At 38.8% G+C, this 25,474-nt stretch overlaps 1 protein-coding gene across 20 annotated transcripts in view; it reads right to left on the reverse strand.

The window, feature by feature from the left end:
- The window catches only part of Adgrl3 (adhesion G protein-coupled receptor L3), a 492,285-nt gene that overhangs the window by 449,782 nt on the left and 17,029 nt on the right, over nucleotides 1-25,474 (reverse strand). For 16 of the 20 annotated variants that reach the window (XM_032916815.1, XM_032916818.1, XM_032916798.1 and 13 more), the window contains exon 2: nucleotides 22,192-22,395. The exons of the other annotated variants lie outside the window; for them this stretch is intronic. In XM_032916815.1, the coding sequence (XP_032772706.1) occupies nucleotides 22,192-22,395 (204 nt within the window). The remainder of the gene's footprint in view (nucleotides 1-22,191; nucleotides 22,396-25,474) is intronic. 20 annotated transcript variants of the gene reach the window in all.

Below are 25,474 nucleotides of genomic sequence, written 5' to 3' on the forward strand. Positions count from 1 at the left end.
CTGGTTCTTTTATTAACAGCACTGTCACCTTAAGGTGGCCTTGTCTTTAGAGGAAGCACCAAAATCTAGTTGTAAAACTCCACTTGTCTTCTATGTATCAAAGTTATCCCATAGACATGTAGATTTTATCTGTCATTTCAGTGAGTGACAAAGTAAAATAATAAATATAAAATATGGTTGCAAGAGGAATAAAAACATTTGATGGGTTGACAATGGATTTCCTTTCAACAAATATATTAGCAACTCTCTGAAACTCAAGATAGAACAGACATTCCAATAGACCTTAGTTCTGAAGTAAAAGTTATCAATAAATTGCCCAGAAAGTAAAATTTTAATTAATGTATTAAGTGATTATGGTGTTTATAAGTTACTAGATTTATGAACTTTACGTTCTACTTGGAAACATTATTTTTAAAATGTTATAGGTATACAAAATGAGTAGGTATAATTCAAAGTCATTGGGGAATAACAATTATCTAACTTGGAGAAAATGTTTCAAATATGATGCTATCTAATATTTTATAACTATAGGAGATTGGGAAGAGAAATTATATATATATATACACACATATACATAAACATACATATAAACATATATATATATACATATATATGTATAAATTTATGCGCATGTATTTTTTTATGTCTCTTGAGAAAGAATATTATTTTGCAGCATATTCTGGCCTGGTATGTGTTAAATATTTAAGGGTGAAACTGAACTCACATTTATTTTCCTGCCTCATCCTCCTGAGTACAGAGATTATACGCATGAACCACTGAGTTCTACTCAAGAGTAAACATTCTAAATAACATGAAAATAGCATCTAGTCTTCCACTGGAGACTTGGATGTGATGACAGAACAAACAAGGATTGATGAATACTTTTGTTAAAGAAAAAGTCTCTATTCCAAGGTGGCAATTAAACTGAGGATTGCAGAAGCGCTTCCCAGATAAATGAGGATGAACAGTCTAAACAGAAAGAATAACATGATAGTCCCAAGTGAGAGCTTTGTTAAAAACTGCTACTTCACTGTGGCTAAAATGTAATGGGTAAGGACAGAGTAGCCACAATTGGCTATCTAAAATAGGGGGAAGAGGGATGCATGCAGAAGCATGTTAAGTTTACTGTAAATTTATCGACATAGATTGTCCTTGGGCCACAATTTAAATAATAATGTAATATACAATACTTCTGTAAATTTGGCACAGTTCATTGGTCTTCTTCAAAGGTGTTCACTGAATCCTTCGGAACGTTGTTGTCTGTAGTGTTATGTTTATACGGTTGTGTTGATAGAGAGCAGAGATCAGGAATACATATTAGTTGATATTTCCACTTATGAGGCAAGATGAAAGTTCCTATGTTTTCTTACAATGCAACTTATTTCCTTTACTTCACTGTAAGACTGGACATGCCTTTCTTTTGTTGTAAGATTATAAACTATGGATAAGAGTTGGCTTTATCCACTGGAGTAGAAAAATTTGGTTCTCATAGGCTCCAGTACACTTTCTTAATTTAGATGGAAAGAGATAAATGAGGCTTCAGATATAATAAAAGTATATCTGGTCAGGAAATAGATAAGCTTTCTGGGCAGTGGTAATACAGGCCTTTAATCTCAGCTCTTATGTGGCAGGACTGGTGGATCTCTGTGGGTCAAGTCCAGCCTGGTCTATACAGCTAGTTTCAGGAAGCCAAGACTCCACAAAGAAACTATCCTCAGAACAACAAATATAGATAGATAGATAGATAGATAGATAGATAGATAGATAGATAGATAGATAGATAGATAGATAGATAGATAGATAGATAGATAGATAGATAGATAGATAGATAGATAGATAGATGATTGGGTAGCAAAAAGACTGTCTTGCAGGTAGACTGCCTTGGTAACTGGGTTACTTGTGGACTGAGACAGACATCCTATTTAGAACATGGGGTCCTACATACCACATTCACTGAAATATAGAAATGTCTGTCCATTCTGTTTTTAAGTAAAAGGTGAGTAGGAGGAGAAGAAAAAAAACAGATAACAAAATATGATTCCGTAATGAAACTGTCAGATAATGGAACATGATCCAGCTACACTTATAAACTAAGTCTGTTTAAAAATACAGATAGAGCTCATTTACAAAGGTGTCCTTGTTTACAAAAGAGAGGGGTGCTTTAAGAGGGGATTTAGAATATGCAAAGCCTGCAGTTCCCAAGCCAAAATACAAAATAAAATTTAAAAAAATCACATGTATGTTTCCAAAATGGTCATAAATAAGACAAAATGGCAACGACATCAATAATGATTAATATTCAAGATAAACTTGACTGGATTCACAGTCAGCTAGGAGATGAGTGAGGTACAACTGTGGGTATGTCTGTGGTGGCATGATCAGAGAGAACTAGCTCATGAGCACACCATCTAATCAACAGATTGTGGTCTTACTTAATTCATCTATGATGTACTATTAAAAGGTGTTATAGTACCTTTTATAGATGGTGCCTAAAAGAAGAAGATAGGTTACTGGGAGTCTGGGGGCTCCATCCATCCTGGCCTCTTCCTGAATCCATTCTCTAAGTCCATGAGCTCAAACAACTAAGGAATCAACCCACTGAAGCCATAAACCAAATAAATCATTGCTTTCTAACGGTGGATTCCATCATGAGCTGTAGTGGTAGTAACACCATACCAATTAATTAGTGTTAGAAACAGTGAGTCACATTGCTTAAACTTAGGCAAATATTTTTTAGCTCTTTGGAACTAAAAAGAGCAAGGAAGTGTGGGTACAAAAGGCAACGCCAAAACGTTAAGCTGGTAAACCCATCGGAACTCAGATCACAGTAACAGGTGCCCTGCCCTGATGCCAGGCAAGTATCTGCAGGCTTTAATGTTTGCCCCTTTTGTTCTTCTGGACTTGTTTTGGCCCCACCATTCTTTTCTGTGTTTCTAGATGAATCCCTCTTGGAATGAAGTTGTTTGTTTACTCGATGTTGGAAGTAAAAATGCATGATTTTTCAAAAGCTCACCACTATCATATAACCCCAACAACTGTTTCCCAGAGAAGGCTTTACACTTGGAATTTGGATCAGGGTTAAAACCTTAATTTTATGAGGACTCTCCAAGTTAGATTGATTTGGCACTATAAAATGGGCATACGTCTTCTGGGCGGTATGGAATGGAATATTATGTTTTAAAGTAATGCATTTAGGTATCAGGTTGTGAAGAGATAGACTTGTGATGATTAATCTTATTTACTTTATTTAGAATTACTTACAAGACAAGGGAGGCATACTTGTATGTATGTGTAGGTAGCTGTTTGTAGAGAGGGTTAACTGAAGTGAGAAGACCAACTCTGAATATTAGAGACACAATCTCATGGTCTTTTAGAATAAACAGAATAAAGGGGAAGAGAAGAGACAGCCAGGGGAGAATCAGCATTTCTCTACCTATCTTTCTGCTCTGCTACAACTTGAACACCCCACTGCAGCTTCCCCCATGATGGACAGAAGAACCATGGGTAGCTGGAGGTTGAATGCCCTTTTTTTTTCATCAGCTTTTCTTTCAAGTATTATGATCAGATCAACAACAGAATTAAGAGATACAACATCTGTGTTTTTATGCATTGAAAAAATAATGCGTTGTATAATTTTAAGAACTAGGACACATTTAAGAAAACGATGATTGGAGAATACAGAATAAATATCTTGCTTAGAACTCGTTGATCTGCCACATTAGGCCAGTGGGTTTGTGTTCCGTTGTGCTTCGGTAGAAAAATTCAACTTCTAGATGCTTATGTGTTCGTACTCCACAACAATGAATACTGCATGTTTGTATTTTTCTTTAACTTCTGTCTCCACATCAAAGAATCCTTGTGACACCACTAGATACCTATCGAGGACTTCAAGGTCCTGTCTTTTTACTTACATAATAGCTCATTCTTGTCTTCCAGAGATTCAAACATTGATGTCATTGTGGAATAGCAGCACTATTTGGCTAACTATAAACAAAGACAACACAGAAAACAACAGTATCAAGAATAATAAATAAATAAACAAACAAGTAAAACTCAAAGAATTTTAATTGAACTCAAAGAATAACGTGCCATTAGATGAGGGATCAAAATCAACTTTGTTCTGTGAATGTACAGGCAAAATTAGAAATAGTGGAAAAGGAATGAGGGTACTCCATGAGTGTCAAAGAGTTAAAGGAACGCTGAGAAGCAAATTAGGACAGAGAAGGAGGAAAGGAATACCACCGTCGGACAAACAGAAATACATGGAGATCTTAGTAAAAGCAGTGCTCGCATGGTGATTAAAATAGACTGAGTTGGGGCTCTGAGGAGAGAGAACGACGTGGCATGTCACTTCAAGAATGTGCACTTCTGCTGTGCAAAGAGCCTTTCTTAAAATGCAATGGCACAGACAAGAGATTCACATTAAAGTCAACTGTTCCCTCACTAATGGAGGACCATGCAAAGACACCGCTGCAAACACTTTCAGAGTCTGATGATCTCAGAATCTTACTTGAAAAATAAAAGACAGATAAAAGCTACTTACTCGTTACCATCACAACTATGTTAAAAAAAATACATGAATAGATAAAAATACCAAAATAACAAGAAAGCCTCTACAGTGGGTGGTTTTTGGCAGGTGGATGTTTGATTTTTGTTTTCTTCTAAGGTTTTTCTTAGTTTCCATTTGTTTAGAGATGAATTATTATTTAGTTTTTCTCAGTGATGGTTTAGATATGGGATATTCTGTACACCATTTAGTTCAACAACTAAAATTAGAGTATAAATATTTGACTTACAATGTACATTTACTCATTTACTCCTAATATACTACCAATTATGAATGGAATTGGAGCTGGAGCACAGTCCATCACCTACAATGTCATAGCTTAAAACCTTTGGCCAATATTTTTTCTGGAGGGATAATATGATCAGTAATGTTCCCCCCTTTTTAAAGATTCATTTATTTATTATATATGAATACACCATAGCTGTCTTCAGACACACCAGAAGAGGGCATCAGAACTCATTTACAGATGGTTGGGAGCCACCATGTGGTTGCTGTGAGTTGAAGTCGGGGCCTCTGGAAGAGCAGTCAGTGCTCTTAACCATTGAGCCATCTCTCCAGCCTAATGTTCCTCTTAATTCAAACATTTATGAGAGTACCCAGACTTACGTTATATTCTTGCTTTTACAGATGTATCATCGTACATGGAAAACTATGCAACTAATTCATGTCAAAGTGTATAGGGTGCAAATAACACCTTGGTAAATGTCTGATTGAATTTCCCACAGCCCCATATCAATGTGGCTGTTTAAAAGTATGGAGAGATTGGCTGTAACACAATATAGAAAGTTTCAAGGCCACAGCAGGCTTGGGAATTAGCAGCACATACTTCTTTATGAAGTTTAGCCCTTTTGCTGGCCTTCCTGCTGGGCTGTCCCTCTTTAGAGTTTATCTGCCCTAACAAAGAAGAGGCCAACCTTTGTTGCACAAGGGGACTTAGGCTAACTAAGGAGTTCAGCTTTTAGCAGACAATTATCTCCGAAGAAGCAACCAGTATCTGCTCCTTGGGTAAACCAGGGACACAGGGCTCACATTTCTTTCTTCTCCCTCCTCTTGGGAGCACTTTTGGAGACGAGCTAGGAGATGGGAACACATCATCTTTATGGAGGAATGTCAGTTCTTCATCTCCAGTCCTTTTTCTTTTACTTCTCCTTGACACACAAGCCTTCAAGGATATGTGCATGAGGATACAGAAAGGACCGTTGCAGAGTCTAGCTAGAACACTCAACTACACGTGACTTGCCCACCTGTCAGTAAAATTGGGGGTTGGGAGGAACCCACCAGAAAACAGCATCTGCTTCCCTCACTAGCAGCCAGCTGTTTTCTGTTATCCTCACCTGCTGGCCATGTTCTCTCAGGATGAACTCTCACTGGGGCTGAAGCAAATAAAAACAGTCAAGAAAGCAGAGTAAAGCTGTTTCGGGAACTTTCTTTTCCTTTTTGTTCTTTTATCTGTAGAGGCCATGAACTCCTTCTGACTGGACTTGCCCTGTATCTTTTGTTTTCTATAATTCTTCCTACTGCTAGCAGAAACCCCATCTTATTCTATCCAGTAACAACCATGTCCTCAGGGCTTATGCTCTTCAGGGTTCCGAGTCATCACAACCTAAGCTGTTTCCAGTTTGAGGAATATTCCCTGCAGTGCTTTTCTTATACGGCTAATACATACTTAAACTTACTGTTTTCAGTATTTACCAAATATGCCCCCTTCTGTTCCGAAGAAGTTACAGTAAACACTAAATCCTCAATGTGTCCAGATTTCAAACTCTTAAAGAGTGCTCCCCAACCTGGACATTGAATTAGGTTAATATATTGACATAATGAATGCAAGCTCAAACAGACTATGGAATTGTAACTCAAGTCTTTAATTCTTCAACTTTTTTATTTGTTAAGAAGGCCTATAATGATATTCACATCATGGATAATTTGTAATTTCTTCTATTTCCTCATAGTAATATCTTTGTAACAACTCTTCACGTAAAACCTTATTTGTAATAATCATGCTAGAAAATGTATCAACATCATCAGCCCCTGGCCAGTTCCTACAAGGCTTCTTTCTATATTCAAGTCTTAACCTTTTGTTTCAGGACTTTAATTAGGACCCTTAATTAGGGATGACCATGACCATGGGTTTAGGGTTACCCAATGGGGCTCTGTGGTCTTGTCATAGATACGTAACCAAAGACAATAGTTCTGCCTCACCCAAGTTTCTACTTCCTGTCACTAAGTTGAGGAAAAAGGAAACAATTTAGAAAGTATCATAGAAGCGAGACAGAAATCGAGGGCAGTTTCTAAGGAAATTTACATACAGTCAGGTCTACCTGGTTACTCACTTACACAAATGAGAACTCAGAGACACAGAGGCTAGACACATTGTTTTGGCCTGCATGGAGTTTATTAGGGCAAGAGGCAGGCACCCTCTCCGTTCTAGAAATCCCATTTGTCTTGCTACAATGGCTCCAGATATTGCCAAGCATCCACGTGTAAAATCTTCACCATACCTACATTTTATTGACAAGGTGCTCTAGGGTTACCAGATTTAATTCTAGATTTAGATTGGTCAGAAATCTTGTTACCAATAACGAGTTATATTTCTCTTCCTGCCAGTGGCCTTCTGCTTTTGTGCTGTGCTGGACAGCCACCCCCTAATTAAGTCTCCTTTCTGAACAGAAGGATTAGGTGTCACACCTTGTCGCCAGAAAGCAGACCCCTTTCTCTTAAGAGTCATATGTTTCTCCAGCCTAAAGGAACGGAGGCAAGAAGTCGCAAAGAATCCAGCCCTCCTTTTCTGAATGGGCTTTCATTTCATACTTGACTACAGCTTTCTAATCCCCACTTTCAGTCTGGGTCGCAGTACATGCCAAGTTCACAGCAGGTTGAAAATCGCTGTTGATCCATTGAGCCGCAGGACAGTGCATGAAAAAGTATGGCAAGCATGCGTGTTGAGGCCTTTATAAACCCATCAAAATAAAGCAGAGTCTGTGTTATTAGCATGGGTTCAACTCTGTACTTGAGGCAACTAAATGGCCTTCCTCTGGCAGGCGTCATCCTCACTGGGGTCTGACCAAATAGCTGGATTTACACTGAACCATTAACTAAGCATCAGCTGAATTATTTTTAACACACACACATGCATGCACGCAAGCACGCAAGCAAGCACGCACACACACACACACACACACACACACACAGCATGCTGCAGAAACAAGTCTTACAAATGAGCGCCTGAAGACTCATCTCACACACTGACCCCTGGGGTCAATGATGTCAGAGAAACTATTTCTGAAAAGAACTCCTGAGTGGGAGTGAACAACCAGGGCCCACAATAATGAGTAGCTCTTGAAGGTCACAGCTGTTGAGCCGCTAATTGTAACTTGAAAAGCTGAGTCCCGAGTTATTAATGATCTTGCTGATAAAGTTTTTTTTTCTCTCCCTGCTAGCCAGGCAAGCTTTCATTCCAACTTTGAAGATAAGGGAAGAGTGTTCTTGCTTCAAATGTGAGACTTCTCTTGGCTAAGTGCAGTCCTGCGTAGCTGGCTGTCCCTTCCTCAAACTGACAGTAACAGCTGGTGATATCCCCACCCCCATGACTCTCCCCCATTTAAATCGATGTAGGCTTTCTGATTCCAAGATCACTCCTAAGGGAAGAGATCATCCACCCCACTAAATATTAGTTTTGGCTTCTTGACTGTTATCTGTTATAAAACCGACCACATGAAATCAAATTCATAATTTACTTTAAGGCAAAAAGATCCTTTCCATACTTTATATGTCTCTGGTATAGCACACAGAGACACTATTATATACTCTAAAATTGAGTTGTGGGAGATGAAAATAATGTTTCCACAGGATAACAAAGGAATATCAGATGATAAAAAGAACTCCTTGCCTTTCAAGAGGAGTGTGTAGTGCGAAGCAATGAAAACTTGCAGAAACACAAGGCTGTTATTTGAAAATTAGAAGCAGACAATACAAGGAAATTCTATCACACCCCCCCACCCCACCCCACCCCACACACACACAGACATCGCTACCTTCTACCCCACTGTGAGGTCAATCAGTTTACCCTTTTATATTTTCTCTTTTGATTTGCAGTTTCTTCCCAATTTGGAGTTAAATCTTAAATTTTCAATCATGTATTTAGACCTGGCCCTTTATTTACTTAGAGACTTAGTTCACAATGGATACTTGCTGGATGACTGAAATCAGGCACTTTAATTACAGTGTCCTTTTCAACTGGCAGGCTGTTCTTGGTGCTCACCGCAGCGAGCCACTAAGGTACTTGAATGCACCCCTGAGGCTGCCACAGCATGATGCAAGGCCCTCCTCCCCTGCTCTCCCCCTTGGTAAACCCAAGGGATTACTGAGCCGCTCTCCAAAAGCCCAGAAGCAAAGAACTAAGTCGGACCTGTAGCCTTTACTCCAGCGCAAGTCAGACCAGGAGAACAGCGGTAGATTGCCTCTGGTAGCCTAGCACCTAATTATTTTATTGGTATTGGGGCTTGAGGAAAAACATACATGCAGACAAACACTTGTTTCCTTTCATGGGTGATACACCAATATACCCATGCCAATGTTTTAAATGCTTCATTATGCTTTCAGAATAAATATTTATTCTGAAATTTATTATTATACTAATAAATATACGATCATAGGTTTAATTTCACACACACACACATATATATATATATAAATATATAAAATTTAGGAATATATATCCATTTCAACTCAAAAATTTTAAAGCAATATAAGCAAAAAAGCTACATGTCTGAGTGTCCATGAGCATTCTAAGGTCCTTCATGAATTTAAGGACTTTGTAATGTTATCAACATTTATATTAATTTATAGATGCTGCCCATTATAGAGAAATAAGTTTCCATCACTCTCTGAAATGCGAATGACTCTATTAATATAAGAATGTTTTCATCAAACTACAATAATTTAGTTATGAACATTTACTGACGCTTCAAAATAATACACTGCCCTCCCCCGACCCCTGTCCCTAAGTGGCCATGTTGTGTTTTCTATAGACTTTACCTAAGCAGGACTGGAGAAGCCTCAGTAATGATGTAATGCATTACTTTTAATCCCTTAGACCTGGAATAACAACAAAAGCATGAATTTCTAGAAGGCAGAATCTATCTTGCTCAGTCTGTGATCACCAAACAAAGGCTGAGCTAGGGAACTTTTTAGTAATAAGAGTTGAAATGAGCAAGTTTGACTAAATACACAACAGACAGACAGACAGACAGACAGACAGACACACACACACACACACACACACACACACACACACACGGAGTTTAATTTGCTTTAAAAGTAAACTCCATGTATAAATGCTAGCTTGTTCTCTCTGTCTCTGTCCATAAGTGTATATATGTGGTGTGTGGGGACATGCGTGTGTACATATGTGTATGTTGGTGGCTAACCACAGGGTTTCCTGCATTCTCACATGTGTTTTATTACTGAGCTATATCCCAGCCCTATGGTAAATTATTTCCTTATGACCTAGAAAGAGCCCCATGGAGCAAGTGACCAGTGGAGACAGCAATAGCCATGCATATGACAGTATTTTACTACCTGTCTCTGCCTACACTCCTACTCTTGACAGTTTCTCAACGCAGGAAATTTCTTTCTTTGCAGGTAATATCTCGACCACAGTCTGAAAGACTCATGTAACTTACGTAACTCCTATTATTTTCAAACCATCTACAGCTTCATCGTCTCTAGGAAATATGCCACACCGAAAACTAGTCATTGATTTCTACATAAATAAACATCTTTGCCAACTGTTTCTTTTGATGTACACATTACGATAATGTGAATTGGGTGAACTGAAAGTCATTAGATGACTCCTGAATTCAGTCTTTTAGTGATAAACTCCACTAAAATTAAACATGTATGAGCTGCAAACTCTTTTGTATGTTTCAGTGCAATTAGTGAAAACATAAAGTTTTGCACAAAACTTGCACCTAGGACACGTTTATTTTTGAAGAAACAAAAAGTCAAAAATCACTGTTAAGTGTAGGAGTCTTAAGACGGAACTCAAATTAATAATAGCTTTATACTGTTTCGGCAAATATGCAATAATATTAGATTGGGCAAAGACTACCTATAGCCTCTCCTTTCCACTGATATAGATATGATATTCTATAGTTTTCCTCATGTCATAGTTTTGTAGGTAGTAAACAACAGCTTATATGTAAAGTCACTATCATCTCTCTACAAGTCAGTACATATGGTCAGCCTACGACACATGCAGTATGTCGTCGCTGTTGTAACTGAGAACACTCAATGTATGACTGAATACAACATACAAAATAAGTAGATAAATCATATGTGTTAAATTATTTACTGTACTGTCATTTAGTTTGAGAGACAAAGGTAGAATTAATAAGATATATTGAGAATAAAGAAAAATGGCTGAGCGTTTGTAGGTAGGACACTCCATTAGTGTAGAGAGCCCTGACTCTAATCTCTGTAAATATAGGAAAAAATGTGGGGGGGGGATAAGTAACCCATTGACATGATATATAATTAATGGAACAGAGGTCTGTGAGGCAGCATATAGAATAGAAAAAAAAAATACTTGGCCAGCTACAGATCTGATGGAGAGTTAATGTCGAGAATACATATAAAAGCAAGAAACGAGAAATCAAACAACTCAGTTAATGAATGGACTAATAAAATCAACAGTCAGTTCACAAAAGATGAACTGCAAACGTGAAATAAATTCATCAAATAAATTTTACTTCACCACCAGAGGAATTCAAATCAAAATGACATTGAAAGTTCATCTTCAGTTAGGATGTCAGCCATTAAGGAAGACAAACGAACTACAAAATCTGACTCAAATACGGACTAAGGGAAACCTAACATACTTCTCATGTCCATCTAAAACAGTACAGACTCTGTGAAAACCACTAAGGAAGCTTCTCGAAAAATTAAAAATGGATCTATCCTACTCTGCCAAACTCCTTCTGAGTATCTTTTTAGAGCAGTCAATGTCAACATGTCACAGAAACACCTACACATCTAAGTTTATTGCAAAACTACTCACAAGGGTAGGTAATAGAACCAACATAGAGTTCCTCAGCAGAGGCCTGGATAAGGACATTGTGACAAATAGATACGATGCGATTGTTTTGAAGCCATAAACAAGAATCATGTGGTAGAAAATGGATGCACCACATTCTTGCCAGAGGGACACATTTTGTAACATGAAAACATAGATTAGCTCCACCCCTTAAGATTTTAGTTTAGCAAAAATATTCTTTAAGAGTGCAAAGAGTAAACAAAGCAAAAAATAAAAAGACAAAAGATGTAATATTTCACCCGGGGGGATTCTTTGAAGTTACAATAGAGAGTTCTGTGGTGTTTATGCCTTATTTATGGTTCTACTGATCAAATGTCTAATCGCTTACAATAGAAATAGGTAATAATTAATGGACAGCATCTAGGAGACTGAGATTCAGGGTTTTGTGGTGTTGTGAGGTGTTGTGTTGTTTGTTTGTTTGTTTTGACTATGCCCTGGGAGGTGGTCCTACATAGAAGGCTATATGAGAATTTAAAAAAATCATAATAAATATTTTCGCAAATAAGACCAAAAGTTTAAATGGACATAGGGTCTTGCACTAGGAATCATTGCCCTAGGGAAGCAGAAGTAATAAGATCCTAAGTTCAAGGCTAGACTGAGCGACAAAGTGGAGAGAAACACCATCAAATAGAATCAATGTTGTTCATTGCTATTGTTTATAATTATCAGGGGGTTTTAGAGAATAGAAAGGTTAGTGTCTGTATTATTAAATATAGAAATAATAGGAGATATAAATTTTTTTGTATAAGAAAATAAAAATTTCTAATTCATAATTTAGGTTCCTTTCTACATGCTGTGTGAACATTTTACCACTGAGTTATACCCTAAGCCCTGAGGCTCAGCATGCTAACTGATCGTATTAGATAATTTTGTCATAGTATAATTCTTATAGTTTAAAATTATCTTTTAAGGATTCTTCATGTGTGTGCATATGTGTGAATGTGTGTGTGTGTGCGCATGTGTGTGTGTGCATGTGTGTGTGTGCATGTGTGTGTGTATGTGTGTGTGTGTTTGGCTTTAGATGTTGCTATAGACAGACTACATTTAAATATTGTTAACCATAAACTCACAACTTATGGCACTATATGGTCTGTTGTTAATTTGCTAATTTCCACATCTCATCAGAATAATCCCAGAGTCTCTTCTTATATTTTAAAAGATTAAAACATTCCCAGAATGACAATTTTAATAATTCATTGAACGGTATTCACACTTCTTCATTTGAGCTTTGCCCTTATGCCTTGCTCATTGGTCAATGATCAAACGGAGAGGAAGCAGGGCATTGCAAAAGGAAGCGAATCACCAGCTGTTTGAACTTTTCTGTTTGTCATTTACAGACCTAACCCTTCATTGTTGGCTCTTCCTTTACATAGGGCATTTGAGAAAGGTCACTGGGGCAGTCATTTATGAGCGAGTGTCAGAAGCACTCCTGTTTCCTCATCCACCCAGCTCAGGCTTCCCCATCGTCTAGTCCTGATGGATGACCTCCCTTTGGATTAGACTCAGCAAAGGTTGCCAGAGGAGTCAACCTCTGGCAAATGTCGAGTTTCACTTTAATTAACGAATCGCTTCCAGCAGTGCTGCGTTCAGTGTTTCCCCCCTTACATAACAGATCCACAGGATCTGTTCATGCCTGCGCTCTGCTCTGGCAATCTCAACTTAAATGATTTAATGGATTCTTCCAGACATTCCTGACTTTTATTGCAAGGATTAAGTTACCCACTGATATCCAGATGCGCATGGTTCCCTATCTGCTTCATATTTGCATGCCTATCCCAATAGTTCTAAGATCAAACTCCTCACTCAGTTCCAAAAAGCCAATGTGTCTCATGAAGTCCTAACTCTAGGAACGATACCACTCAGTCAACCAGGCACTTTTGATTTTTCCTCTCCCTGCGCTCTAGGTCCAATTAGTAGCCAACCACAGAAGAGTCAAAGTCTCAACAGTGCCTCACTCCTCTGCTCTCCATGACTACTGCCCCCTGTAACATCGTTACCTTCTGTCCCTCAGCAACAACATAAGCAACTTTTTACTTTCAAGTTCTCTACTGGAATTTTCCCCACAATCCTGACTGGGTCTAAACTATAACTCTAATTAGGAGTTTTTAAAGAATCTCCATTATAGGCAAAAATGATGTATAAAGTTCCAACCCGGCACATAAGTCATCCTCTACAGGAGGCCTCAGCCCATCTGCACGTTTTCTTCCCCATTATATCTTTCCTCTTCTCCTGTCCACTCTGCTACAGTCTCCTCGGCTAAGAATGGGCTCGTTTCCTCCTGCTGTTGCTTTGCTCCCATTATCCGGTTCATCAGAATAGCCTCCTCTACCATTTTTCTAGCTGTGCACACAAATTGTCCTATGGACATGGGGCAGGTAGGATAGATAAAGCTTTGTAATAGACCAGGGGTGTGTCAGTTCATTTCACTGACACCATATTCCACGACATTAGGGGGCCAGCTGTGTACCTTTCTTACCCAGCCCCTCTTTGAACATCAACTGTGTCATTAGTAAAGACAGGAAGAGAATTTAGAGAGGAACTTCATATGCCACAGTTGTGTTCGATGTGTTATTCTGGCCATCAACCCACAAGCATACCTCAAACAAACAAACAAACAAACAAAAAACCCACTGTTTTACTTTGTTGTTTCTCCTCAATCTAAACAAAAGTATGTCCAAATAAATCATTTCTTTGAAAAATCTTCATGTGCCTTCTGTTATACATTTTGGCACTTGAGGAAAGATAATCAGTTTAATGAACTGTATATATGAAATTACCCATTAGAGATATTACTTGTAATAAAATATAACATAAAAATATTATTATTTCTGCATGTATGTACCAGTGAACTCATCAAAAGAAAACAGCGAAGACAAAACGATGGTCACCAAGCAAGGAAAACAAAAGTTCTGTCCTGATTGTGTTGCCCGCCCTCCTCTGGCTTGCCCTATCCTGTCTTGTCATTTTCATCGTGTTCTATAAATACAGTGAAGGTTTACTTCCCCTGCATGAGATATATTTCAGCTCTCCTATACGACAAGATAGCGTTCAAAGAAAGGTTTTCCAAGAAACCAATATCCTGATCCTAAAACAACATCAAAAATGTCAAAAGCCAGTCATAGTTTTATACATAATTTGCATTTTTGGAACATACCCACAATTCTCACAACATGGCAGATGCTGAAACCAATTAAGAATGAACGAAAACATGAATCTGATCAGGTTTCAGACATGAAACATTTTGAAGTCAACATATTAAAGGTTAACACCAATTCCCAGTCTTCCTCTTCCTCCTCCTCCTCCTTTCTTTTTTATGTTTTCAAGACATGGTTTCTCTGTGTAGCCTTGGCTGTCCTAGAACTCACTTTGTAAAACTGACTGGCCTCAATTTTACATACTCACTTGCCTCTGCTTCCAAGTGCTAAGAATAAAGTCCATGCAAGCATACCCCCGGACCCACTGCTCGATTTTTATAACACAAATATTGAATCAAAAAGAAAAACATCCTCACTGTAAGCATTTTGAAACACACACTCATAAAAAGAGAAAACAAGTACATATAAGGGCTAAACAAATAAAAAATATTGTCTGTTCCATTTTATTAAAAATTAAGACTACTTAAGAGCTACATAGAGAGACAAAGGTGTGGTTGTTTTACAAAGGCAGGTGACCCAGAGAACAAGCTAGACCCAGGTGAAGACAGTACAAGCCAGAGAAGGAGAAGGAACTAGAAGATAGAATGTTGGGAGGCGTGACTATGAGGCCAAGTAGAGCAATTCAGTGAGACACTGAGAGGCTGGATTGAATCAGTCAGCTTGGAAGATTTAGCATGCAAGGAGGCTAGGAGCTTCTAGACCTAGATCTAGGGATAGTTAGAACAGAGAAACAATCCAGGCTCACACAGTTTGGGTATGGCTCTCCTCTCATTCCTCCATCACAGGAAATAAAAGAAAAATTTACACTATTGAAATTTGTGCTCACTAATACCTTTATTTTGAATAGGATATAACCCTTCACCATTTAGATTATATGAAAAAAAACAAAAACAAAAACAAGGTCCTAAAAAGTTCCTTCAAATGATGTTTAGGGCCACAACACATTTTGTTTAAATCTTAATACCTCTTTTATTTCTCCAGAGACATTTGTCTCTTCTTCCCACATAAACATATGATAGGTACACAGGAGGATTCTAAGAGCAATGTGCAAAGAACACATTTTTCAAACTATTACAATAGTAGTCCCCTCTAGACTCGTGAGGATCTCCGGAAGACACACATAAATGTGAATAGGGGCTCTATCTGAAATAATATTAAAGTGTCATATATAAAACAAGAAAGCTAACACAGCTCTTTGAAGGCCACATTATATTATTCTCTTACAGCTTGAGTTATATCCAAAAGGCTGAGGTGGTAAAACAGAAGGTTTCCTGTTGCCAAGGCAACATTTATCTCTGTTCTTCTGTCACAATCTCTGTCATCTTCTTATCTCCCCAGGAATTCTTAGACCTCACCTAGATGTGTCAGATTCAACTACAGTAAATACAAACATTGAGTATGTTCCCCCCCCACCCCATTTAGGATTGTGGGAAGTAAAAACTGGTCTCCTTACTGGCCTGGTAAATAGTAATCAAAACATAAAGAAAGAGAATAACAATGTTTCATTTATCCCAAGGAATGTATCAGAGGAAAACTTAAAATCCTTAAGGATATTTACCCAAAATATCTGATATCTCTCTGTCTCTGTCTCTCTGTCTCTCTCTGTCTCTCTCTGTCTCTCTGTCTCTCTGTCTCTCTGTCTCTGTCTCTCTGTCTCTGTCTCTGTCTCTCTGTCTCTGTCTCTGTCTCTGTCTCTGTCTCTCTCTCTCTCTCTCTTTCTCTCAGGCATGTACGCATTTTCAGACTTATTTAATTCAAAAGCAGGAAGGCAGAAATCACTTGTCTAGAACTGTGTTCAGGCTGGTGACACATGTCCACCGTGAAGCACCAATAAAGCATGGGTCAGGTTACAGATTCAGTGCCAACACACGTAAAACAAAGCAGCGCCATGCCCTGGTTTTACTCAGAAGTGGTGATCCATGCCTGACGTCTTCGCATTCAAGAGATTAAGGAAGGGGACTGCAAAGTGAGTCCAGCCAACGCCAACGTTACATAGTGAAACCTGAGGTGCATCCTGAGGTGCATCTAAGATCCTCCCTGGAATCCTCCCTAGAAAATGCATAACAAGAATAATTGAAAATAGGGGAAAATATGCCTGTTCTATGATCTATCAAGTTTAGCTGCTGAACTGAAGGGGATTCATAAAGCAGGACCTTCTAATCAAAAAAGATAATGTCTGACAAAGGAATGGGGTAGAGGGTTATGACTGGCACGCCAAAATAATGAGTTTCTCCCTCCTTTGTTCTTTGGCTAATTATGGCTACTACGTACACACCACTTCATCTTCAAGAATACCTCCAAGCCATCAACACAGGGTATGCAAGTGACTGAAGAATGTACTTGCTAGGATGTGATCTAAGTTAAGAAAAATGTTGCTGCCTGACTATAAGCCTTTTCTCATCAGCATTCTGCCTGTTGGAGGTTTCAAAGCATTTTGTATGCAGTTGACTAAGTTCTTCATTTATCTTAGTATCTACGACTTGCTCTATGAAGCTAGTGGCTCGGTGGTGTCCAATGAAACTGGCTGAATTCCCAAATTGTGGTTTTACAAGTAACACAGCAGAAGAATGTCTGACTCTCTTACTGTGTGCGCTTTAGTCATTGTAGCACCTCCCATGCAAAATCATGCGAGCGTCGCAAACACAGCTAGGGACACCTCTCACAAAGGTACAGTCTTTGTGAATAGAGGTTTTATGTTAAAAGCGCTTGACCAACAAGAACATTAACCATTTCCTGAAGATAGAGCACCACTTCATCCTGTCTTCCAGGGATAAGCTATTTTAATAATCAGTTTTAATTAGGCAAGAGATTAATCAAGGTTAATTTCTGAGGAATTCTCGAAAGACCCGTGGAGATTACTTGTGGCTATTATTCTATTGAAGCGAGTGCTATGTTACATGCTAAATGAGAGCAAATGTGAGCAGAAGGATCTCCAGGCGCTCGCCAGATTTTCACTAGAAACTTGGCACCAAAATTAATGAAACAAACAAACAAACAAACAAACAAACAAAAATAACAAAATAACAGCCACAGAAACACCATCCAGATACTAAATAATCAAAGAGAAGACAGAAAAGTTCAAAATTTAGTCCTAATCATGGCTTCCCTGTTTCCCTGCCAGGCATTACAGGGGAATAAAGGAAGACCTGAATGAAATCATACCAGATGTTCTTGATATCTTATTATCCTGGCCAAAACCGTGCTATTAACAACACTGCTTCTCTTTTATTTTTTACTGAGAATGACTTTGCTTGGCAATGCCATCATGCCTTACTAATGTTACCTTCTACAGTTGTGGCCTTTGTCTCAGTAAGATGGAGAACTCCTATTTAACCGTTTAAATCAGAAGTAGTCATTTTCTTCCTTGTGTTTTCTCTGACGTGCATACACAATGAATCTTTAAATCTTATTGGCTGGGCCTCAGAAGATAGCTCTCAGGGTTTCTTGGATGCTATGCACTGAACTACACCTTCACCCCCTTGCCCACATTTATGGACATTGTCTCCTTGGACATTCCTTCCTGGAGTCAGAAGGACCAACACAAGTAGCTCATATTTCCCGTGCGTCATTGTAGCTCTCCGTCTTGTCTCCAAGGCTCTATTGTTTTCGTTTTATTGTTTGTCTTTGTTCTTAATATGCCATTACTTGTTTAATTCTTTCAATAGGCACATTTTTTTCCTCACTGCCATCTGAAAAAAATGCCAACCTCCTTATGATATAATGTCCTGGTCTTTCTGATCAGATCCTTGCTCATTTTCTCTGGATAATTTTTTAGAATTGTGTTGGGAAACTCTCATTTGGACTTGACGGTCCAACTACTTTGAACTTCCCTTTGTGTTGATATCGGTGTCTGTCTTTGCCTCTGTGCTGCACTTGTCTGCCAGAAGGTTTTGTATATGCCATCTACTGTATTCATGAACTCATAGCACCTGTGGCTGACTACAGAAGAAATGGGTACGGTAAAGCCAGTCAACAGTCTGACATGCAACAGGAAGGAGTTCATATGCCTCTGTCATTAATGGAGGAGCTACGGTCAGCTGATGTTTTTGAGGAAGCGGGACCATCAGTTTTCTCTGAGAGCGTGACTCTTGGTAGGTATAACAAGCCCAGTGGATGAATGGCCCATACCCAGGAGTTTATGGGCAGCATAAGTTAGATTGTATGAAATATTTCAACAAGAGAAAATGAAGTTGGGGGGAGGGTAGGAAAGTGGTAGAACATGTGTGAGGATTTGGGGAAGTAGTAGCAGGTGATTTTTATCAAAACATATTGTCTGAATTTCCAAAGGAATGAATAAAAATATTTCAAAACATGTTTGGTATCCTCTCTGATCTAGGGAATGTTTATTTTGCTATCTGGATTTTGTTTGGGATTGGCTTAAAGCTTTCTCCCGTACATGTGTGAATGCGCGTGCGCACACACACACACACACACACACACACACACACACACACACACACACACACACGCTCACTCTTTACTATACAAAGAATTCCAGGTTTCTGTGAATCCAAACCCTCATTAGCTCTTAATTTTTATTAACTCTAAAATGTCAAATAAATTAAGGACAAATGTCAAAATGTCATCCCAAAAGGGTGAAAAGGCCATTACCGTTCTGTCAGCATGTTGTGCTTTTTTATTTACAGACTAAGTAACTCGGGTTACTTTTAAGGCAATGTGAATTATATTTTTAAGGCACAGATTGATCGCGTGAATATTGGCTTCATTACTTAAGGTGTTTTCATCTCAGAGGGCTATATTTTTAGAACGTCTTCATCCTCCAAGAGCTTGTTGCTTTCACTTTGAGAAACATGAAGGGATAAAGAAGGAACACGGATTCCCTGACATGTCCTTGTTTGAATTCTGCCATGTCTTCTCAAGCTGAAGAGTTCGGCATCATAAGAATCTCTTACTTCCATTTATTTTTAGATACCTAGCTAAGCGCTCTAGCTGCGTGTTCTCTTTTGACTTCGGGGAAGGACTATGTCCCTGTATTTACTTATTCCTCTTTACTCTTCTTGTGGGAAACATTTTCAAATGACCTTCAGTCTTGCTGTCATTTTGAAAAATTACTTTCACAGGACAGCAACTTTCCAAACAGATCCCAACCGTAATGGATTTGTATGGTTCTTTGAGCTGCCTTTGTGTCACTCAGCCTATACCCTCCATTTATGAGCTTCCGCGCGATCTGCACAGTACCTCCGCTTCCACCGTTGTTTAAAATAGAATACAACATAACTCTCTTATAAAGACTTTTTTCATTTAGAAATGTGTGATTTAAAACCCACAACTATATTGCACTATGACATACATGTCACAGGCATCAAAGGCTACTGGTATAGAGAAGTGTTATGAAATAACTAAAAACAATAAAAACTGGGGACGATCGAAGCATAAAAAACTCTTACTAAGAGTTATTACATAGGAAAACCATTTCCTATATTTTTAATTTTTATGAGAAGGTAAAATTGCTTGTGCGCCTATGTCCTGATTTAAGTAATTGTAGGTTTGACCAGTAAAATTAAATTTTATTTTTGGCTTTCTTCCTAATGACTTGTAAAAATTCCCAATGAATAAATACTGGTTATCTGGACTAAATGATGTTTATTTGACACATTCTTGTATAATACAAAAACAAAAAAACAACGACAAAAAAAAAGAAAGAAAAAAAGAAAATTCCCTGAACTTTCATGACCACTGACTCGTGCTCTGATTGAATGGAAATGTGCCCGAATCAGAGCTGGCCACATCTGAAAGGGTAACAGCGGAAACAGGAAAAATGATTATGCCGCCCTGCCTTTGGCTATTTGCAACGCGCTGGAGTCACATCTACCTGAGTCTTGCTGCCATCACCGCTGCCCCTGCTCACATCTCCAAAGAAGAAATGATAATTTGAAAGGGCAGCTTGGAGCACATTGAGGGCAGAGGCTGGCCGAACACACAAAGCCGCTGTGAGCCCAGTGCTCTCTGAGCCCTTATCTCCGGTGCTCACTAGGTCTGAAGAACTGAGTGTAACTCTCACTGGTCTCTTCAATCCGAAATGGATTTTTTAAAAGTGTATTTACTTATTTACTTATTTTTTTATTCATTTATTTATTTATGTAAGTATACTGTCGCTGTCTTCAGACACACCCGAAGAGGGCATTGGATCTCATTACAGATGGTTGTGAGCCACCATGTGGTTGCTGGGAATTGAACTCAGGACCTCTGGAAGGGCAGTCAGTGCTCTTAACCAGCGAGCCATCTCTCCAGCCCCCTGAAACGGATTTATGATGTTCCTCTATCAATTCCTGTATTAAGGCAAAGCATTCTACTTTATGTTGCCACAATGGGTCTCTGACAAAAATCACAATTAGTATGGTGATATGCGCTTACCCTTTGGATTTCTTACATTTCTATCCCTTGGAAAAACTTACAGGGTAGACAGGCTAACTTGAAATTCATGGTATTCGGCCAAATATTCCCCAGGATGTCTTCCATTATATCATACAAAGATATGAATGTTATGCTCCCCAGATGAAATTACAGGGCTAAGACTATCCTACGGAGTTTTGTGAGCAAAGAAATGTATGGTATACAGTATTGGGGAAAAGAGTATTTAATTTTGTAGAAACCTTATATAATGTTCCTCAGTGGAGTTTCAATAGTTGGACGTCACTCAATAGGGTTGCCAGCTGGGGAGTCAGATCAGAAGTACGTTCCAGAATTTTCACAGGATTATTAGCTTTTCCATGAGGTTTCTGCTTTGACTAAGCATAATTTCTTACTAAGACACTTTAATCATAATCTTTTCAAAACCTTGTTAGGTCCTATTGATGAGACTTTTTTTTTTCTCCAAAGTAGATGATCAGAAATGTTCCTGCCTGCTTGTCTTTCATAGTCTTAGAAATTTTACAGTTAGCTAAATGTTTTGCTACAAAGGTAATTTGAAGCTTCCAGCAATAATGCAAAAATAGTATTGCTAACTCAACCTTAATTTTTCTTCCTTCCTTTGGTTTGGTTTTTCTTTTTTAGATAGGGTCTCAGGTAGCCCACGCTGGCCTGAAAGTTTACTACGTAGCTTAGGCTTGCCTTGGACACTAACCCTTCAGTCTTCATCTCTATGGTGCTGGAATGACAGACAGGTATGTATCGGCCTCCCAGGCTCCCATCGTAACCGTACATCTTAAACAAAAATATTTCAAGGTAATATTGTGGTTCTAAAGCTGAATTGGCATGCGTTGCTAAACTAGCTGTTTAAGTCAGTCCCGTGGGAAGGAAACATAGGCCATCAGCAATGTAGAATGTAATATGTCAAGACTGAGTTGCTTGGTATTGAACCTCCCATCTGCCCCTGCCCAGCCACCCCAGCCCTTTCCCCCTCCGGCCGGCCGCACCTTGGGCTGCAATCTGTGCTCCTGGGGCACCGGGTCCGCGAACTCCTCTGGCAGTTCCACGTGGCCCTTGTCCTCGATGAGCTGTAGAGCGCTCTGCAGCTGGCTGCTGAAGAAGATGTCTGGGAGGGAGAGGGCCTCCTGGGCTGTGCTCAGCATGGCGCAGTGGAGCAGCGAGGGCTGGATGTCTCTCATTGTGCTTGCCACCTGCGGGGACCGCAGGGCGCACCATCAGACCCCTGCTTACTCAGGCCTCAGAGGAGACCAGTAGAAGCCATCCCCAAGGCACGCCTCTACTGCAGACTCGGGTTTAGGACCAGCCACCCCGAGCCCCACTCAGACAAACCTAGGGCTGAGCAATGACTTCTTCTGTCCCGTTGATTACAAACACTATCTTTATTACCAAAAGAGAAATACTTCTCAGCTGATTCCTCACGTGATCAGAAGACAAAACGTAATAACAGAAACTGAATAAGCTAGTTACCTACAAAATGTCCTCTGTATTTTAATAGTCTCAGGACTTTGGGTTACAAATTATGGGCACTAATTCACCCAAGTGTGAAGGTAGGAATTAGCTAGGAAGCTCAGTTTTTATATAAAAATGTTTGGTAAGACAAAGGGGTTTTGTTGTTTTTTCGCTATTTAATTTGTTTGGTTCTGATGCAGTTAAATGGCTGGTTTGGATTTATTTATATGTTTTCTGGTCATTATGCTAACATTTCTGAAAGGTACTGTATTAGGCGCTGTGACAGACATTAATGTGAAAAGATATACACACATTTTTGCCACTTATATACACAGTGATTTATACTGACAAATGTTGCATATTACATAAATGGATAAATATGGAAGACCAGGACGACAACGATAAAAAAATTATACACATATGATATTTTTAAAAAGTTGACACAACAATCATATATTATGTGCTATGAAAAAAAAAAGCAGAGCTACCTTAAGTACACGGTTTCGTTATGATGAATTGATAAACAAGACACACAATTCTCTACACTTACTGTAATTACTTAATAAGAAAGATAATGAAATCTACCTGTCAATAGAAAGCAAATGATTTACAGAGCAAAACACTATACTCTATACATTCATTTTTAACTAATACAGGTTCATCTTTAAAGACATATTGTTATTCTATATGGCTGATATATAGAAAAAGCACTTTGTGGTAACCATCTACTACAAGGTTAGAAAGTAGCGTTCTAATATCTTGATTTGTGTTACTTGCACATTAAGAATATATCCGTGTAATTACAACACACAAAATGATACAACCTTTACAGAAAAAAAATAAGGTAGTATTAAGAATTCAGAAAGTCCACCTGCTGGAATATTCTAAATTTTATGCCCATGACACTGATAGAAAATGATGATTTACATTTAAACCAGGATAATATACCATTAATAAAACATATACCAAGAATGTTCAAACGGCACCCTGATCAGCTACATCATGGAAAGTGTCAAAAAGAAGGTTTCAGTTTCTTTAAGAACCTGCGACAGTAAAAATCTGTGAACAATTGGTTTCTAGAATGTTTCACTGCATGTTTTCTAAATTTGACTTCACAAGCCTTCTCCTGTATACCCCCAGTGATAATAAAACGAACTCTGGATATTTTATGGAATTATTTACAATTACATGTTTCTGAATATTTTTACAACCACTCTGTGTCAAGACCCTAGTGGAAGTGTGCTCTATAATATGTCACTCTACAAGCTTCTGCAGTAATGATGGTGACAGATTTTGTTCTTTGCCACGTTAACATAGAAGCCCTTTGAAATGATGGGGATGTGAATTTGCTTGATTTCATTCATTCGACATGTAAATATGGTGTTCGAATCTCAAGTGGGCTCCTCCTTGATGCTAATGTATAGGACAGTGTTGTGGACAAAGCAGACTTCAGGGGCATACTGGTGAACCACTGGCCTAGCTAGTGCCTAGCCCTTGAGGCATACACACCAAGAAGGGGAAAAAAGCCATATAGATATGTGTAGTCCTCAGAAAATATAAATGTAGAAAAGCAGGTCTGTATTTGAAGCTTTAAGAATGGCATTCATGAGGGTAAAACTCAAAGAGAGATTTTCTTTTAATAAGATCTGAGCTTACAACAACAAAAACACTATATCAACATATGACACAAGTCATAGAAAGCAGAAGTGCAAAGGACTGGGGGCTATGACAGAGGTCTGCTATGTGGAACTGCCCTGAACTGTTCAGGAGAAAGCTCAGCTGTCTCAGGATTTGTAGAAGTCAAGGAGAACGGTTCTGGGTGCTAGAGAGTAAGCAACTGCCAGCAGTGGACCTCGGTATGTCATAGTCATATTCAAAGATTCTGTCTAGGATAAATTATTGGGAGGAAAGAAAATGACAATGACATGGGAAGATACAAAACAAACAAACAAAACCCAAGGATTTCCTCTGAATGGGGATGTCAAACATTCACCCAAAACAAACCAATCAAACAAACAAAAAAACAAAACAAAAAACCCTATTCTACAGCAGAGAGGGAGAACTGATCAAAATGCGCATGCGATAGAATCAGCATCACGTGACAAACTCGACTGTGTCCGGAACTCCAAACTCCATGAGCTCTCCAGATGAATACAGTTCAGAGCTAAGCAGGAAGCCATGGGGTTCACACAAGAGCCCGTGTGCCTGAGGGAAGAGCTTAATTTCCTAGACACGGTCTGAACAACAATCACAACAACAATAAGAGGAAGTTAAAATGATATGAGTCTTAAGCTGGAGGAAATGGGACTCTGGTGTGCACGACACAACATGTTCACACTTAAATTCACCAGTCTTCAGAGTCACCTTAGAGTGGCAGCAAAACCCCAAATTGTAACTATATTTATCTTTAAAAAGAAATATTGCGTATGCTATGCTTAAGGTATTCTAGAACTTCGACCGATGTAAATGCTTCAGGTATAGCTAGACGTCCGATTTGTGCTCCTCAGAACCAGTGCATGATTCAGTCATCAAAATAACAACCACAGTTAAAGCTCTGGCAATCCTCTGGAGTCTTACACATAGAAGAATTCCTTACCTCATGCACTAGTAATAACCCGTGCTAAAAACCCACCAGCGTTGATGTGTAGAAGTTGTAATCAGATGCTTACACTGTCCTTGGGGCTCATTCCCATTTGAAGCAGAGACTCTTCCTGTCCCTAATACTAGATTCTCCTCTTAGATCCCACTGGTGTAAGTTCTACACAGGGTTATAAGGTGGTCTTTGGATACTTGAAGACAGGCTCCACATTCTTGGTGCCT

Source organism: Rattus rattus, chromosome 11 (genome assembly GCF_011064425.1).
Source record: "Rattus rattus isolate New Zealand chromosome 11, Rrattus_CSIRO_v1, whole genome shotgun sequence".
In the NCBI taxonomy this organism is placed as follows: domain Eukaryota; kingdom Metazoa; phylum Chordata; class Mammalia; order Rodentia; family Muridae; genus Rattus; species Rattus rattus.